This window comes from Agelaius phoeniceus, chromosome 37 (assembly GCF_051311805.1).
Source record: "Agelaius phoeniceus isolate bAgePho1 chromosome 37, bAgePho1.hap1, whole genome shotgun sequence".
Classification (NCBI taxonomy): domain Eukaryota; kingdom Metazoa; phylum Chordata; class Aves; order Passeriformes; family Icteridae; genus Agelaius; species Agelaius phoeniceus.
Window position 1 is genome coordinate 1,764,798 of NC_135302.1, and position 17,800 is coordinate 1,782,597.

Here is a 17,800-nt window from a genome sequence, read left to right on the forward strand (position 1 = left end):
ATTTTGGGATCTGGGGGATTTTGGGGTGCCAGAGGTTATTTTGGGGTGTCCCCAGACGTGGTGCTGTGGTCCAACGAGCGGGGCAGTGCCTGGGTGGGGATTTGGGGGATTTTGGGGGATTTTGGAGTATCTGGATGGGGATTTTTGGGATGTGGGGGATTTTGGGGTGTCTCTATCTGGATTTTGGGGTGTCCCAATGAATTTCGGGGTCCCCCAGACGTGGTGGTGTGGTCCAACGAGCAGGGCAGTGCCTGGGTGAGGATTTTTGGGATTTTGACGTATCTGGATGGGGATTTTTGGGGGATTTTGGCGTATCCAGGTGGGGATTTTTGGGATCTGGGGGATTTTGGGGTGTCGCTATCGGGATTTTGGGGTGTCCCAATGAATTTTGGGGTCCCCCAGACGTGGTGGTGTGGTCCAACGAGCAGGGCAGTGCCTGGGTGGGGATTTGGGGGATTTTTGGGGGAATTTTGGGGGGTTTTGGAGTATCCGGGTGGGGATTTTTGGATCTGGGGGATTTTGGGGTGTCGCTATCGGGATTTTGGGGTGTCCCCAGACGTGGTGGTGTGGTCCAACGAGCGGGGCAGTGCCTGGGTGGGGATTTTGGGGGTTTTGGAGTATCTGGATGGGGATTTTTTGGGTTTTTGAATATCTGGATGGGGATTTTTGGGATCTGGGGGATTTTGGGGTGTCGCCATCGGGATTTTGGGGTGCCCCAATGAATTTTGGGGTCCCCCAGACGTGGTGGTGTGGTCCAACGAGCGGGGCAGTGCCTGGGTGGGGATTTGGGGGATTTTTGGGGGGTTTTGGAGTATCTGGGTGGAGATTTTTGGGGTTTTTGAATATCCGGGTGGGGATTTTTGGGGGGTTTTGGAGTATCTGGGTGGGGATTTTTGGGGTTTTTGAATATCTGGGTGGGGATTTTTGGATCTGGGGGATTTTGGGGTGTCGCTATCGGGATTTTGGGGTGTCCCAATGAATTTCGGGGTCCCCCAGACGTGGGTGGTGTGGTCCAACGAGCGGGGCAGTGCCTGGGTGGGGATTTTGGGGGATTTTGGAGTATCTGGGTGGGGATTTTTGGGGTTTTGTCATATCTGGGTGAGGATTTTTGGGATCTGGGGGATTTTGGGTGTCGCTATCGGGATTTTGGGGTCCCCCAGATGTGGTGGTGTGGTCCAACGAGCAGGGCAGGGTGAGGATTTTTGGGGGATTTTGGAGTATCTGGGTGGGGATTTTTGGGATCTGGGGGATTTTGGGTGTCGCTATCGGATTTTGGGGTGCCAGAGGTTATTTTGGGGTCCCCCAGACGTGGTGGTGTGGTCCAACGAGCGGGGCAGTGCCTGCGTGGGGATTTTGGGGGAATTTTCAGAGGATTTGGGGGGTTTTGGCGTATCTGGGTGGGGGTTTTGGAGATTTTGTCATATCTGGGTGGGGATTTTTGGGATCTGGGGGATTTTGGGGTGCCAGAGGTTATTTTGGGGTCCCCCAGACGTGGTGGTGTGGTCCAACGAGCGGGGCAGTGCCTGGGTGGGGATTTTGGGGGATTTTGGGGGATTTTGGGGTATCTGGGTGGGATTTTTGGGGTTTTGTCATATCTGGGTGGGGATTTTTGGGATCTGGGGGATTTTGGGGTGTCGCTATCGGGATTTCGGGGTGTCCCAATGAATTTCGGGGTCCCCCAGACGTGGTGGTGTGGTCCAACGAGCGGGGCAGTGCCTGGGTGTGGATTTGGGGGATTTTTTGGGGGATTTTGTTATCCCTATAGGGTTTTTTGGGGATTTTTGGGATCTGGGGGATTTTGGGGTGTCGCTATCTGGATTTTGGGGTGCCCCAATGAATTTCGGGGTCCCCCAGACGTTGTGGTGTGGTCCAACGAGCGGGTCAGTGCCTGGGTGGGGATTTGGGGGGATTTTGGGGGATTTTGGAGTATCTGGGTGGGGATTTTTGGGGTTTTGTCATATCTGGGTGGGGATTTTTGGGATCTGGGGGATTTTGGGGTGCCAGAGGTTATTTTGGGGTGTCCCCAGACGTGGTGGTGTGGTCCAACGAGCGGGTCAGTGCCTGGGTGAGCAGCGTGGGGCTGCGCGAGTTCGCGCCCAACCTGGGCGAGTCGGGCGTGCACGGGGCGCTGCTGGCGCTCGACGACACCTTCGACTGGGCTGACCTGGCCCTGCTGCTGCAGATCCCCACCCAGAACACACAGGTGGGAACTGGGAGCACTGGGAGGGACTGGGAGGGACTGGGAGGGGATTGGGATACACTGGGATGGACTGGGAGGGGATTGGGATAGACTGGGATAGACTGGGAGGGACTGGGATACACTGGGAGGGACTGGGATACACTGGGAGGGACTGGGAGGGGATTGGATAGACTGGGATAGACTGGGAGGGACTGGGAGGAACTGGGATGGACTGGGATGGATTGGGATAGACTGGGATGGGATTGGGATAGACTGGGATAGACTGGGAGGGACTGGGAGGGGTTTGGGATGGACTGGGAGGGACTGGGCTGACCTGGCCCTGCTGCTGCAGATCCCCACCCAGAACACACAGGTGGGAACTGGGAGCACTGGGAGGGACTGGGAGGGACTGGGAGGGACTGGGAGGGGATTGGGATAGACTGGGATAGACTGGGAGGGACTGGGCTGACCTGGCCCTGCTGCTGCAGATCCCCACCCAGAACACCCAGGTGGGAACTGGGAGGGACTGGGAGGGACTGGGGAGGGGTTTGGGATACGCTGGGAGGGACTGAGATGGACTGGGAGGGGATTGGGATACACTGGGATGGACTGGGAGGGACTGGGAGGGGATTGGGAGGGGATTGGGATAGACTGGGATAAACTGGGAGGGACTGGGAGGGACTGGGAGGGACTGGGCTGACCTGGCCCTGCTGCTGCAGATCCCCACCCAGAACACACAGGTGGGAACTGGGAGCACTGGGAGGGACTGGGAGGGACTGGGAGGGGATTGGGATAGACTGGGAGGGACTGGGACGCATTGGGAGGGACTGGGACAGGATTGGGATAGACTGGGATACACTGGGATGGGATTGGGATAGACTGGGAGGGACTGGGAGGGACTGGGGAGAGGATTGGGATACACTGGGAGGGACTGGGATGAACTGGGGAGGGATTTGGGATGGACTGGAGGACTGGTCCCCCTGTCCTCCCAATCCCCCCAATGTCCCTGATGTCCTCCAATGTCCCCTGATGTCCCTGATGTGTCCCTGATGTTTCCGAGTCCCTGATGTGTCCCTGTTGTCCCCCATGTCCCCAATGTCCCCGATGCGTCCTCAATGTCCCCAATTTCCCCAGTCCCCCCATTATCCCCGATGTCCCCAATGTCCCCGATGTGTCCCCGCTGTCCCCAATCCCCCCAATGTCCCCAGTGTCCCCAATCCCCCCATTATCCCCATTATCCCCAATGTCCCCAATCCCCTCAATGTCCCCAGTGTCCCCAATGTGTCCCCAGTGTCCCCAATCCCCCCATTATCCCCGATGTGTCCCCAATGTCCCCAATGCGTCCCCAATGTGTCCCCAATCCCCCAATGTCCCCCGATGTCCCCGATGTCCTCGCTGTGTCCCCAATGTCCCCAATCCCCCCATTATCCCCAATGCCCCCGATGTCCCCAGTGTCCCCAATGTCCCCCCAATGTCCCCAATCCCCCATTGTCCCCCAATGTCCCCATTGACCCCAATGCCCCCCGATGTCCCCCAGTGTCCCCAATCCCCCATTGTCCCCAATCCCCCATTGTCCCCCAATGTTCCCATTGACCCCAATGTCCCCAATGTGTCCCCAATGTCCCCCCAATGTCCCCAATCCCCCCATTGTCCCCAATGTCCCCCAATATCCCCAATGTCCCCCAATGTCCCCCATTGTCCCAATGTCCCCAATGTCCCCAATCCCCCCATTGTCCCCCATTATCCCCAATGTCCCCAGTCCCCCCAGTGTGTCCCCAATGTGTCCCCAATCCTCCCATTGTCCCCAATGTCCCCGATGTCCCCGATGTCCCCAATGTGTCCCCAATGTCCCCCAATGCCCCCGATGTCCCCCATTGTCCCCAATGTCCCCAATGTCCCCAATCCTCCCATTGTCCCCGATGTCTCTCGATGTCCCCAATGTGTCCCCAATGTGTCCCCAATGTGTCCCCAATGTGTCCCCAATGTGTCCCCAGGCTCGGCAGCTCCTGGAGAAGGAGTTCAGCGCTTTGATCTCGGCGGGCACCGAGCGGCGCCTCGATGAGGTGGGGGAGGGGAGGGGAGGGGCGGGACCCCCCCAGACCACGCCCCCCCCCGGACCCCGCCCACCCCCGGGGCACCAAATCCACCGAAAATTCCCCAAATCCGCCCCAAAATCCGCCCCATAAACCTCCCAAAATTCCCCGCAAAATCCACCCCAAAACTTGCCCCAAATTCCCCCCCAAATTCCCCCCAAAATTCCCCAAAACCTCCCCAAAATCCCGCACAAAATCCCCCCCCCAATTCACCCAAAAAAACCCCAAAATTCACCCCAAAAATCCCCCCCAAATCCCCCCAAAATTCCCATCAAAATCCTTCCAAATCACCCCCAAAATTCACCCCAAATTCACCCAAAAATCACCCCAAAATTCCCTCAAATCCAACCAAAATCCCCCCCAAAATTCCCACCAAAATCCTTCCAAATCACCCCCAAAATTCCCCACATTCACCCCCAAAATTCCCCAAAATCCACCCCCAAAATCCTCCCAAAAGTTGCCCAAAATCCCCCCAAATCAACCCCAAATCCCCCCCAAAATTCACTTTAACCCCCCAAAATCCCCCTCCCACCACCCGGAATTGGGTCTGGGGTCTCTCTCTGATCCCGGGCCGCCCCCAGGACACCCCCAGACCCTTCAGTCGCTCTCCAATGACCCCAAAACCCCCCCAAATCCCCCCAAAATCCCAATTTAACCCCCCAAACCCCCCTCCACCACCCGGAATTGGGTCTGGGGTCTCTCTGTGACCCCGGGGTCCCCCCCAGGACGCCCCCAGACCCTTCAGCTACTCCCCAGTGACCCCAAATCCCGACTAAAATCCCAATTTAACCCCCCAAAATCGCCCCAAAATCCCATTTTTAACCCCGAAAAATCCCATTTTAACCCCCCAAAATTCACTTTAACCCCTCCCACCACCCGGAATTGGGTCTGGGGTCTCTCTGTGACCCCGGGCCGCCCCCAGGACGCCCCCAGACCCTTCAGCCGCTCCCCAGTGACCCCAAACCCCCCCCAAAATCCCCCCAAAATCCATTTTAACCCCCCCAAATTCACTTTAATCCCCCCCAAACTCCCCTCCCACCACCCGGAATTGGGTCTGGGGTCTCTCTGTGACCCGGGTCCCCATCCCAGGACGCCCCCAGACCCTTCAGCCGCTCGCCGAGCTGGCGGAAGCTGTTCCGGGAGAAGGAGCTGTGACCCCAAACCCCCCCAAATCCCCCCAAAATCCCATTTTAACCCCCCAAAATCCCATTTTAACCCCCCAAATCCCCCTCCCACCACCCGGAATTGGGTCTGGGGTCTCTCTGTGACCCCGGGGTGCCCCCAGGACGCCCCCAGACCCTTCAGCCGCTCGCCGAGCTGGCGGAAGCTGTTCCGGGAGAAGGAGCTGTGACCCCAAACCCCCCAAAATCCCCCCAAAATCCCAATTTAACCCCCCCAAATTCACTTTAACCCCCCCAAATCCCCCTCCCACCACCCGGAATTGGGTCTGGGGTCTCTCTGTGATTTTGGGGTGCCCCAGGACGCCCCCAGACCCTTCAGCCGCTCCCCAAGGACCCCAAAATCCCCAAAAAAAAACCCCCAAAATCCCATTTTAACCCCCCAAAATTCACTTTAATCCCCCCCAAACCCCCCTCCCACGATCCGGAATTGGGTCTGGGGTCTCTCTGTGATTTTGGGGTCCCCCATAGGACGCCCCCAGACCGTTCAGCCGCTCGCCGAGCTGGCGGAAGCTGTTCCGGGAGAAGGAGCTGTGACGCCAAACCCCCCCAAAATCCCCCCAAAATCCCAATTTAACCCCCCAAAATCCCATTTTAACCCCCCCAAATCCCCCTCCCACCACCCGGAATTGGGTCTGGGGTCTCTCTGTGACCCCGGGCCGCCCCCAGGACGCCCCCAGACCCTTCAGCCGCTCGCCGAGCTGGCGGAAGCTGTTCCGGGAGAAGGAGCTGTGACCCCAAACCCCCCCAAATCCCCCCAAAATCCCATTTAAACCCCCCAAAATCCCAATTTAACCCCCCAAAATCCCAATTTATCCCCCCCAAACCCCCCTCCCACCACCCGGAATTGGGTCTGGGGTCTCTCTGTGACCCCGGGCTCCCCTCAGGACGCCCCCAGACCCTTCAGCCGCTCGCCGAGCTGGCGGAAGCTGTTCCGGGAGAAGGAGCTGTGACCCCAAACCCCCCCAAAATCCCAATTTAACCCCCCAAAATCCCAATTTAACCCCCCCAAACCCCCCTCCCACGATCCGGAATTGGGTCTGGGGTCTCTCTGTGATTTTGGGGTGCCCTCAGGACGCCCCCAGACCGTTCAGCCGCTCGCCGAGCTGGCGGAAGCTGTTCCGGGAGAAGGAGCTGTGACCCCAAACCCCCCCAAATCCCCCCAAAATCCCATTTTAACCCCCCAAAATCCCAATTTAACCCCCCCCAAATCTCACTTTATCCCCCCCAAACCCCCCTCCCACGATCCGGAATTGGGTCTGGGGTCTCTCTGTGACCCCGGGCCGCCCCCAGGACGCCCCCAGACCCTTCAGCCGCTCGCCGAGCTGGCGGAAGCTGTTCGGGAGAAGGAGCTGTGACCCCAAACCCCCCCAAATCCCCCCAAAACCCCAATTTAACCCCCCAAAACCCCAATTTAACCCCCCCCAAACCCCCCTCCCACGATCCGGAATTGGGTCTGGGGTCTCTCTGTGACCCCGGGCCGCCCCCATAGGACGCCCCCAGACCCTTCAGCCGCTCGCCGAGCTGGCGGAAGCTGTTCCGGGAGAAGGAGCTGTGACCCCAAACCCCCCCAAAATCGCCCCAAAACCCCATTTTAACCCCCCCAAATCTCACTTTAACCCCCCCAAACCTCCCTCCCACCACCCGGAATTGGGTCTGGGGTCTCTCTCTGACCCCGGGCTGCCCCCATAGGACGCCCCCAGACCGTTCAGCCGCTCGCCGAGCTGGCGGAAGCTGTTCCGGGAGAAGGAGCTGTGACCCCAAACCCCCCCAAATCCCCCCAAAATCCCAATTTAACCCCCCCAAATTCACTTTATCCCCCCCAAACCCCCCTCCCACCACCCGGAATTGGGTCTGGGGTCTCTCTGTGATTTTGGGGTGCCCCCATAGGACGCCCCCAGACCGTTCAGCCGCTCGCCGAGCTGGCGAAGCTGTTCCGGGAGAAGGAGCTGTGACCCCAAACCCCCCCAAAATCCCAATTTAACCCCCCAAAATCCCAATTTAACCCCCCCAAACCCCCCTCCCACGATCCGGAATTGGGTCTGGGGTCTCTCTGTGATTTTGGGGTGCCCTCAGGACGCCCCCAGACCGTTCAGCCGCTCGCCGAGCTGGCGGAAGCTGTTCCGGGAGAAGGAGCTGCGGGGCGCTGCGGGTCCCGACGCGGCCGAGATGCTGCCCCCCAACTTCCGGGGGGGACCCCTGGGGACGCCGCCCCTGCCCCTGCGCAAGGTCCAGCCCGACGGTGAGGGGGGGATTTGGGGAGGGGGCGAGGGGGGTGAGAGGGGTTTGGGGGGGATTTTGGGGGGATTTGGGTGGATTTTGAGGAGATTTTGGGGGGATTTTTGGGGGGATGTGAGGGATTTTGGGGAGGGGGCCCGGGGGGTTTCAGGGGGTTTTGGGGAGGGTTTGGGGGGCTTTTGAGGGGATTTTGGGGGTTTTGGGGGGATTTGAGGGGATTTGGAGGGGATATTGGGGGAGATTTTGGGGGGGTTTGGGGGATTTTGGGGGATTTGGGGGGATTTGGGGAGGGGGCTCGGGGGGTTTGGGGATTTGGGGGGATTTTGGGGGAGATTTTGGGGGTTTTGGGGGGATTAAGGGGGGATTTGGGGGTGATTTAGGGGGGATTTGGGGGGATTTAGGGGGGAATTTTGGGGGGATTTGGGGGGGATTTGGGGAGGGATTTTGAGGAGATTTTTGGGGGGATTTGAGGGGGATTTTGGGGGGATTTTGGGGGGGCTCGGGGGCTTTGGGGGGGGTTTGGGGGGATTTGAGGGGATTTTGGGGGGGATTTTGGGGATTTGGGAGGGGGCTCGGGGGTTTGGGGGATTTGGGGGGATTTTGGGGGAGATTTTGGGGGGGTTTTGAGGGGGTTTTGGGGGGTTTTGAGGGGGATTTGGGGGGCAGTTTGGGGGGCTTTGAGGGGATTTTGGAGGGATTTTGGGGGGAAATTTGGGGAGGGGGCTCGGGGGGTTTGAGGGGATTTGGGGAGGGTTTGAGGGGGTTTGAGTGGATTTTGGGGGGGATTTGAGGGGGTTTGGGGGGAGTTTGGGGGGATTTTGGGGGGGGTTTGGAGGGATTTGAGGGGATTTTGGGGGGGGTTTGAGGGGGTTTTGGGGGTGATTTTGGGGAGGGGTCTTGGAAGGGTTTGGGGAGATTTGGGGGGATTTTGAGGGGATTTGGAGGGGATATTGGGGGAGATTTTGAGGGGATTTTGGGGAGGGTTTGAGGGGCTTTTGGGGGATTTTGAGGGGATTTGAGGGGATTTGGGGAGGGTTTGAGGGGATTTTTGGGGGGATTTTGGGGGGATTTTGGGGGATTTGAGGGGGATTTTGGGGGGAATTTGGGGAGGGGGCTCGGGGGGTGAGGGAGGGTTTGGGGGGGATTTTGGGGGGGATTTGAGGGGATTTTGGGGGATTTTGGGGGGGTTTCAGGGATTTTTGGGGTGGTTTTGGGGGCTTTGGGGAGGGGTCTTGGGGGATGTGAGGGATTTTGGGGGGGCTCGGAGGGATTTGAGGGGATTTGGGGGGATTTTTGGGGGATTTTGAGGGGTTTTGAGGAGGGTTTGAGGGATTTTGGGGGGATTTTGGGGCGAATTTGGGGAGGGGGCGAGAGGGGTTTGGGGGGGTTTGGGGGGGATTTTGGGGGGATTTCAGTGGATTTGAGGGGATTTTTGGGGCGATTTTGGGGGGATTTTGAGGGTAATTTTGGGGGGCATTTTGGGGGGATTTTGGGGGATTTGAGGGGGATTTGGGGGAGATTTTGGGGGGATTTTTGGGGTGGTTTTGGGGGGGATTTGGGGAGGGGTCTTTGAGGGGTTTGGGGGAGATTTGGGGGTCGTGGGGGGCGATTTCGGGGGATTTGATTGGATTTTGGGGGAATTTTGGGGAATTTTGGGGGATTTGAGGGGATTTTGGGGGACTTGAGGGGATTTTGGGGGGATTTGGGGAGGGGTCATGGAGGGATTTTGGGGGATTTGAGGGGGATTTTGTGGGGGGATTTGGGGGGGATTTTGGGGGGATTTGGGGGGGATTTGAGTGCATTTTCGGGGGGATTTTGGGGGTTTTGAGGGGATTTTGGGGTTGATTTTCGGTTGATTTCGGGGATTTGGGGTGATTTATTTGGGGAGGGGTCTTGGGGGGGTTTTGGGGGTCCCAGGATTTTGGGGGCGTTCTGTGGGATTTTTTTGGGATTTTTTGGGGGGTTTTTTTTGGGGATTTTTGGGGATTTTTTCGGGATTTTTTTCGGGGATTTTTTTTGGATTTTTTTGGAATTTTTTTTTTTTGGGGGGGGGTCCTGACCTCCCCCATCCCCTTTTCCCCCCCCCCAGGAAATTCGCTGCCCCCCCCGAGGGCGATGGGGGGGTCTCGGTCCGGACCTACTCCTGTTAACGGTGAGGGGGGCGGGGCCCAAAATTTGGGGAGGGGGGGTCCCCAAAATGTTTGGGATGGGCCGGAAATTGGGGAGGGGTCTTGGGTGTCCAATTTTGGGGGGGGGGGTGTCTCAATTTTGGGAGGAATTTTGGGGTTTTTTTTTAGGGGGGGCTTTAGGAATTTGAGGGGGGGGTCCCCAATTTTGGGTGGGGGTCCTCAATTTTGGGGGTTTGGGGCTGAGAAATTTGGGGAGGGGTCTCAATTTTGGGGTTTTTTTTTAGGGGAGGTTTGAGGAATTTGAGGGTGGGGGTCCCCAATTTTGGGGGGGTCTGAAATTGGGGAGGGGTCTTGGGTGTCCAATTTTGGGGGGTTTGGGGCTGAAATATTTGGGGGGGGGGTCTCAATTTTGGGGGGAATTTTGGGGTTTTTTTTAGGGGGGATTAAGAAATTTGGGGGGGGTCCCCAATTTTGAGTGGGGGGTCCCCAATTTTGGGGTGTGGGGGTCCCCAATTTTGGGGGGTCTGGGGCTGAGAAATTTGGGGAGGGGTCTCAATTTTGGGGCAATTTTGGGGTTTTCTTTAGGGGGGGATTAAGAAATTTGAGGGGGGGTCCCCAATTTTGGGGGGGGGGTCCCCAATTTTTGGGGGGTGTCTGAAATTGGGGAGGGGTCTTGGGTGTCCAATTTTGGGGAGGGGTCTCAATTTTGGGGGCAATTTTGGTTTTTTTTTTAGGGGGGGGTTGAGGAATTTAAGGGGGGTCCCCAATTTTGGGTGGGGGTCCCCAATTTTGGGGAGGGGGCGTTTCTTATTTTGGGGTGTGGGGGGCCCCAATTTTGGTGTGGGGGTCCCCAATTTTGGGTGGTCTGGGGCTGAGAAATTTGGGGAGGGGTCTCAATTTTGGGAGGAATTTTGGGGTTTTTTTTTAGGGGGGGCTTTAGGAATTTGAGGGGGGGGGTCCCCAATTTTGGGTGGGGGTCCCCAATTTTGAGTGGGGGGGTCCCCAATTTTGGGGAGGGGGCGTTTCTTATTTGGGGATCTGGGGCTGAAATATTTGGGGAGGGGTCTCAATTTTGGGGGAATTTTGGGGTTTTTTTTTTAGGGAGGGTGTGAGGAATTTAAGGGGGGGGTCCCCAATTTTGGGTGGGGGGGTTCCCCAATTTTGGGGGTATCTGAAATTGGGGAGGGGTCTTGAGTGTCCAATTTTGGGGAGGGGTCTCAGTTTTGGGGGGAATTTTGGTTTTTTTTTAGGGGGGGATTAAGAAATTTGAGGGGGGGTCCCCAATTTTGGGTGGGGGTCCCCAATTTTGGGGGTGTCTGAAATTGGGGAGGGGTCTTGAGTGTCCAATTTTGGGGGGGGTCTCGATTTTGAGGGGAATTTTGGGGGTTTTTTTTAGGGGGGGCTTTGAGGAATTTGAGGGGGGTCCCCAATTTTGGGTGGGGGTCCCCAATTTTTTGGGGGGGGGGGTTCCTCATTTTTGGGGACCCCCCCCTCATTTATTCCCCTCCCCCACAGGGTCCCTGACCTGATGAAACCTTCGGGGGTGTTGGGGGGGGGGGGTCCCCCAAAATCCCCCTCCCCAAATTCGCCCCCCCCCCCCCCCAATCGATGAATTTGGGGGCGGGGTTTGAATTTTGGGGGACCCCCCCCCCCCCAAAAATAAATTAAAAATTTCTGAGCCCTTTTTGAGGGGGGGGGCTCTGGTTCTGCTGCTATAAAATGGGGGGGGGGGGGAGGGTTTTGGGGTCCCCCCCCCCTCCCCTTTTGTGCCCCCTCCCCATTTTTAACCCCCTCAGCGCCGGGGGGGGTTTGCATGGAAAAAACAAACAAAAAAAACCCCAAAATAATAAAAAAAAAAACAAAACAAAAATGGGGGAAAAACCCCGAAAATGCGGAAAATGTGGGGGGATTTTTGTGGTGGGGAGAGGGAAATGAAAGGGGCGGGGGGGGGCTCATGGGAACCCCAAAAATCCAACCTGGGGACCCCAAAATCGACATCGGGACCCCCAAAATCCACCCCAAAATCAACCCCGGGATCCCAAAATCGACATCGGGACCCCCAAAGTCCAACCCAGGAACCCCAAAATCCACCCTGGGACCCCCAAATATCCCCCTGGGACCCCCAAATGCCCCCTAAGGAACCTCAAAATTGACATCGAGACCCCCAAAAATCAACCCAGGAAGCCCAAAATCGACCCTGGGACCCCCAAAATCCACCCCAAAATCAACCCCGGGATCCCAAATTCCACCCTGGGAACCCCAAATTCCACCCTGGGACCCCCAAATCGACATCGGGACCCCCAAAATCCAATCCAGGAACCCCCAAATCAACCCCGGGACCCCAAAAATCAAGTCTGGGACCCCCAAAATCCACCCCAGGATCCCAAAATCGACATCGGGACCCCAAAAATCACCCCAGGACCCCCAAATCCCCCCCAGGAACCTCTGAATTCCCCCAAGACCCCCAAAATCAACCCCAGAGAACCCCAAAAATCGCCCCGGGACCCCAAAATCGACATCGGGACCCCCAAAATCCATCCAGGAACCCCAAATTCCCCCCTGAAACCCAAAAATCGCCCCAGGACCCCCCAAAATCCGCCCCGGAACCCCAAAATCCGCCCCGGGTGCCCCAAAATCCACCCCGGGAGCTCCAAATCCACTCCGGGACCCCCAAAATCGACATCGAGACCCCCAAAATCCATCCAGGAACCCCAAAATCCACTCCGGGACCCCCAAATCCATCCCGGGACCCCCAAATCCCCCAAATCCCCCCTGGAACCCCAAAATCCCCCCCGGGACCCCCAATTCCACCCTGGGAGCTCCAAATCCACTCCGGGACCCCAAAATCGACATCGAGACCCCCAAATCCACCCCAGGATCCCAAAATCGACATCGGGACCCCCAAATATCCCCCTGGGACCCCAAAATCGACATCGGGACCCCCAAAATCCATCCAGGAACCCCAAAATCCACCCCAAAATCCGCTCCGGGACCCCCAAATCCATCCCTGGAACCCCAAAAATCGCCCCAGGACCCCCCAAAATCCGCCCCGGGACCCCCAAAATCAACCCCAGGACCCCCCAAAATCCCCCCCGGGACCCCAAAAATCGCCCCGGGACCCCCAAAATCCCCCCCAAGGAACCTCAAAATCCATCCAGGAACCCTAAAATCTACTCCGGGACCCCAAAATCCACTCCGTGATCCCCAAACACCCCAAATATCGCCCCGGGACCCCCAAAATCCACCCCGGGACCCCAAAATTCCCCCCAAGGAACCTCAAAATCCATTCAGGAACCCCAAAATCCACCCCAAAATCCACTCCGGGACCCCCAAAATCCATCCCGGGACCCCCAAAACCCCCAAATATCGCCCCGGGACCCCCAAAATCCATCCCGGGACCCCCAAAATCCACTCCGGGAGCTCCAAATCCACTCCGGGACCCCCAAAATCCATCCAGGAACCCCAAAATCCACTCCAGGACTCCCAAATTCCCCCCTGGAACCCCAAAAATCGCCCCGGGACCCCCAAATCCCCTCGAACCCCCCCAAATATCGCCCCAGGACCCCCAAAATCCATCCAGGAACCCCAAAATCCACCCCGGGACCCCCAAATCCCCCCCGGGACCCCCAAAATCCATCTCGGAACCCCCAAATCCCCCCCTGAAACCCCAAAATCCGCCCTGAAACCCCCAAAATCCCCCCGAACCCCCCCAAAATCCACGTTCCTCCTTTCAATCCTTTTATTTTCACCCCCCCACCCCCAAAATTTGGGGAGGGGGCGTCAGATGGGGGGGGGGAGGGGCATGGGGGGGGGGGTCCTCAAATCCTCGCCCCCCCCCCAAATTTCCCCTCATTCCTCGGGGGGCTCCAAGAACCGAGCGAGAGACCTGGAAAAGGGGGGGGGGGGCGTGGTTAAATTGGGGCTGGGGGCGCCCCCAAAATGAGCTTGGGGAGGGGGGGGGGAGAGGGGTTTAGGGGGGATTTTGGGGACCCCCACCCCAATTTTGGGGGGGCACTTACTGCAGCAGCGCCCCCGAGAGCTCGTCCACGAGGCTGCCTGCGGAATTTGGGGAGGGGGCTCAGGGGTTTGGGGGATTTGGGGGATTTTGGGGGGCTCGGGGGGGGCTCTGGGATGGATTTGGGGGGGATTTGGGGGGGTCCCGGGGTGGATTTTGGGGTCTCGGGGTGGATTTTGGGGAGGGGTCGCGAGTGAATTTGGGGAGGGGTCCCAGGCTGGATTTGGGATGGATTTTGGGGTCCCGGCGTTGATTTTGGGGTCCCGGACTGGATTTTGGGGAGGGGTCTCGGGGTGGATTTTGGGGAGGGGTCTCAGCTGAATTTGGGAGGGGTCTCAGCTGAATTTGGGGTCCCGGGTGAATTCGGGGAGGGGTCTCAGGCTGAATTTGGGGTCTCGGTGTGAATTTGAATTTGGGGAGGGGTCCCGGGTGGGTGAATTTGGGGAGGGGTCTCGGTGAATTTGGGGAGGGGTCTCGGTGTGATTTTGGGGTCCCGATGAATTTGGGGAGGGGTCCCGGGTGGGTGAATTTGGGGAGGGGTCTCAGCGGGCTGAATTTGGGGAGGGGTCCCGGTGAATTTGGGGTCCCGGTGAATTTGGGGAGGGGTCTCAGTGAATTTGGGGAGGGGTCTCAGGCTGGATTTGGGGTCCCGGTGTGAATTTGGGGAGGGGTCTCGGGGGGTGAATTTGGGGAGGGGTCTCGGTAAATTTGGGGTCCCCGGTGAATTTGGGGAGGGGTCTCGGGCTGGATTTGGGTTTTTGGGGGGGGGCTCGGTGTGAATTCGGGGAGGGGTCTCGGGCTGGATTTTGGAGTTCCGGTGAATTTGGGGAGGGGTCTCAGTGCAGTGAATTTGGGGAGGGGTCTCAGGTGAATTTGGGGTCCCGGTGAATTTGGGGAGGGGTCTCAGGGGGTGAATTTGGGGAGGGGTCTCAGGGGGTGAATTTGGGGAGGGGTCTCTGATGAATGAATTTGGGGAGGGGTCTCAGTGCAGTGAATTTGGGGAGGGGTCTCAGGGGGTGAATTTGGGGAGGGGTCTCAGATGAATTAATTTGGGGAGGGGTCTCGGTGAATTAATTTGGGGAGGGGTCTCAGTGCAGTGAATTTGGGGAGGGGTCTCGGGGTGAATTTGGGGAGGGGTCTCGGGGGGTGAATTTGGGGAGGGGTCTCTCATGAATGAATTTGGGGAGGGGTCTCTGTGAATTTGGGGAGGGGTCTCGGGGGGTGAATGAATTTGGGGAGGGGTCTCAGTGAATTAATTTGGGGAGGGGTCTCTGGGTGAATTTTGGGAGGGGTCTCTGGGTGAATTTGGGGAGGGTCTCAGTGCAGTGAATTTGGGGAGGGGTCTCAGTGAATGAATTTGGGGAGGGGTCTCAGTGCAGTGAATTTGGGGAGGGGTCTCGGTGAATTTGGGGAGGGGTCTCGGTGCAGTGAATTTGGGGTCTGTGTGAATTTGGGGAGGGGTCTCAGTGAATGAATTTGGGGAGGGGTCTCAGTGAATTTGGGGAGGGGTCTCTCATGAATGAATTTGGGGAGGGGTCTCAATGAATTAATTTGGGGAGGGGTCTCAGTGTGAATTTGGGGAGGGGTCTCGGGGGGTGAATGAATTTGGGGAGGGGTCTCTGTGTGAATTTGGGGAGGGGTCTCAGTGTGAATTTGGGGAGGGGTCTCAGTGAATGAATTTGGGGAGGGGTCTCTGTGTGAATTTGGGGAGGGGTCTCGGGGGGTGAATGAATTTGGGGAGGGGTCTCAGTGCAGTGAATTTGGGGAGGGGTCTCGGGTGGGTGAATTTGGGGAGGGGTCTCAGTGAATTTGGGGAGGGGTCTCTGATGAATGAATTTGGGGAGGGGTCTCAGTGAATGAATTTGGGGAGGGGTCTCAGTGCAGTGAATTTGGGGAGGGGTCTCAGGGGGTGAATTTGGGGAGGGGTCTCAGATGAATTAATTTGGGGAGGGGTCTCGGTGAATGAATTTGGGGAGGGGTCTCAGTGCAGTGAATTTGGGAGGGGTCTCAGGGGGTGAATTTGGGAGGGGTCTCTGTGTATGAATTTGGGGAGGGGTCTCTGTGTATGAATTTGGGGAGGGGTCTCGGTGCAGTGAATTTGGGGAGGGGTCTCTGATGAATGAATTTGGGGAGGGGTCTCACTGCAGTGAATTTGGGGAGGGGTCTCACTGCAGTGAATTTGGGGAGGGGTCTCGGTGAATTAATTTGGGGAGGGGTCTCAGATGAATTAATTTGGGGAGGGGTCTGTGTGAATTTGGGAGGGGTCTCAGTGAATTTGGGGAGGGGTCTCTGTGAATGAATTTGGGGAGGGGTCTCACCCGGCCTGCAGGCGGTGTCGCACAGGAGCGGGCACAGGGAGCAGAACTGCAGCCCTGGGGGGGGGTCAAAAAAAAGGGGGAAATTTGGGGCCATTTTGGGGCTTTTTGGGCAATTTTGGGGCGTTTTGGGGAAATTTTGGGGAATTTGCGGGGAGTTTTGGGGGGGTTTGGGGGAATTTGGGGAATTTTGGGGCATTTTGGGGAATTTTCAGGGCGATTTTGGGGGAGTTTTGGGGGGTTTTGGGGGATTTGGGGGAATTTGGGGCATTTTGGGGAATTTCGGGGAAATTTCGGGGAGTTTGGGGGGGGTTGAGGCAATTTTGGGGGATTTTGGGGCAATTTTGGGGGATTTTGGGGAATTTTCGGGGCGATTTTGGGGGAAGTTTGGGGAATTTTGGGAGATTTGGGGTAATTTTGGGGAATTTTGGGGAATTTTCAGGGCGATTTTGGGGGAATTTTGGGGTGTTTTTCGGAAGTTTTAGGAGGATTTTTAGGGAGGTTTGGGGCATTTTGGGGAATTTTGGGGAATTTTCGGGGCAATTTTGGGGGAGTTTTGGGGGGGTTTGGGGGCAATTTTGGGGAATTTTGGGGCAATTTTGGGGGGATTTTGGGGACTTTGGGATTTTGGGGGAAATTTGGGGGATTTTGGGGGAATTTTGGGGGATTTTGGGGGAATTTTGGGGTGTTTTTCGGAAGTTTTAGGAGGATTTTAGGGAGGTTTGGGGGGATTTTGGGGGCGTTTTGGGAAATTTGGGGGAATTTTTGGGGAGTTTTTTTGGGGGGATTTTGGGAAGTTTTGGGGGTTTTTTGGTGGAATTTTGGGGCAGTATTGAGGGGTTTTGGGGGTTTGGGGGGTTTTGGGGATTTTTGTGTAGATTTGGGGGATTTTGGGGAGTTTTTTGGGGGGATTTTGGGAGGTTTTGGGGTTTTTTGGATGGAATTTTGGGGCAGTATTGAGGGGTTTTGGGTTTTTTGGGGGGGGTTTTGGGGGGATTTGGGGATTTTTGTGTAGATTTGGGGGATTTTGGGGTTTTTTGGGGGGTTTGGGAGGGGTTTTAGGGGATTTTGAGGAGGGGGGGTTTGGGTGGATTTTGGGGTGATTTTTGTGCGAATTTTTGGGGGTTTTTGGGGGATTTTGGGGGTTTTTTTTGGGGGGTTTTGGGGGGATTTTTGGGGGGGGTGGGGTTTTTTTAGGGGATTTTTGGGGGCATTTTTGGGGTTTTTTGGGGGGTTTTTTGGGCGGTTTTTTTGGGGGGATTTTTGGGGGATTTTGTTGGGATTTTGGGGCTTTTTTGTGGGGTTTTGGGGGGTTTTTGGGGGAATTTTGGGTGGGGTTTGGGGTGGGATTTTGGGGCTTTTTGTGGGCTTTTGGGGGGATTTTTGGGGGTTTTTTTGGGCGGTTTTTTGGGCGGTTTTTGGGGGGGGTTTTGGGCGGTTTTTGGGGGATTTTGTTGGATTTTTTGGGGGGTTTTTGGGGGGTTTTGGGGTCACCTGGCAGGGTGGGCAGGGGTCTCCCCCGGGGTCCCCCTCGGTGCAGGGGCAGCGGGAGCAGAGCCGGCAATGCTGGGGAGGGGGCAAAGGGGGGGTCAGGGGCTTCCTGAAGACCCCCAAAATCCCCCCCAAAATTTGCCCGAATTCCCCAAATCCCCT

The 17,800-nt window shown here is 57.1% G+C and overlaps 1 protein-coding gene and 1 long non-coding RNA gene across 2 annotated transcripts; one reads left to right on the top strand and one right to left on the bottom strand.

Moving 5' to 3' along the window:
* The first annotated feature begins 975 nt into the window (after nucleotides 1-975).
* On the top strand, nucleotides 976-11,459 carry LOC143696665 (liprin-alpha-3-like). The gene is made up of 6 exons (XM_077193250.1): nucleotides 976-998; nucleotides 1,855-2,203; nucleotides 4,174-4,242; nucleotides 7,527-7,692; nucleotides 9,778-9,840; nucleotides 11,333-11,459. Exons 1-6 carry the CDS (start codon nucleotides 976-978, stop codon nucleotides 11,344-11,346), a joined length of 684 nt encoding a protein of 227 aa, XP_077049365.1. The 3' UTR covers nucleotides 11,347-11,459.
* Nucleotides 11,460-13,622: 2,163 nt separating this feature from the next.
* Nucleotides 13,623-16,232, bottom strand: LOC143691923 (uncharacterized). The gene is made up of 3 exons (XR_013179721.1): nucleotides 16,151-16,232; nucleotides 13,837-13,873; nucleotides 13,623-13,703 (listed from the first exon to the last, which is right to left on the bottom strand). It is a non-coding gene; the product is annotated as an uncharacterized LOC143691923 (long non-coding RNA).
* Nucleotides 16,233-17,800: the final 1,568 nt, after the last annotated feature.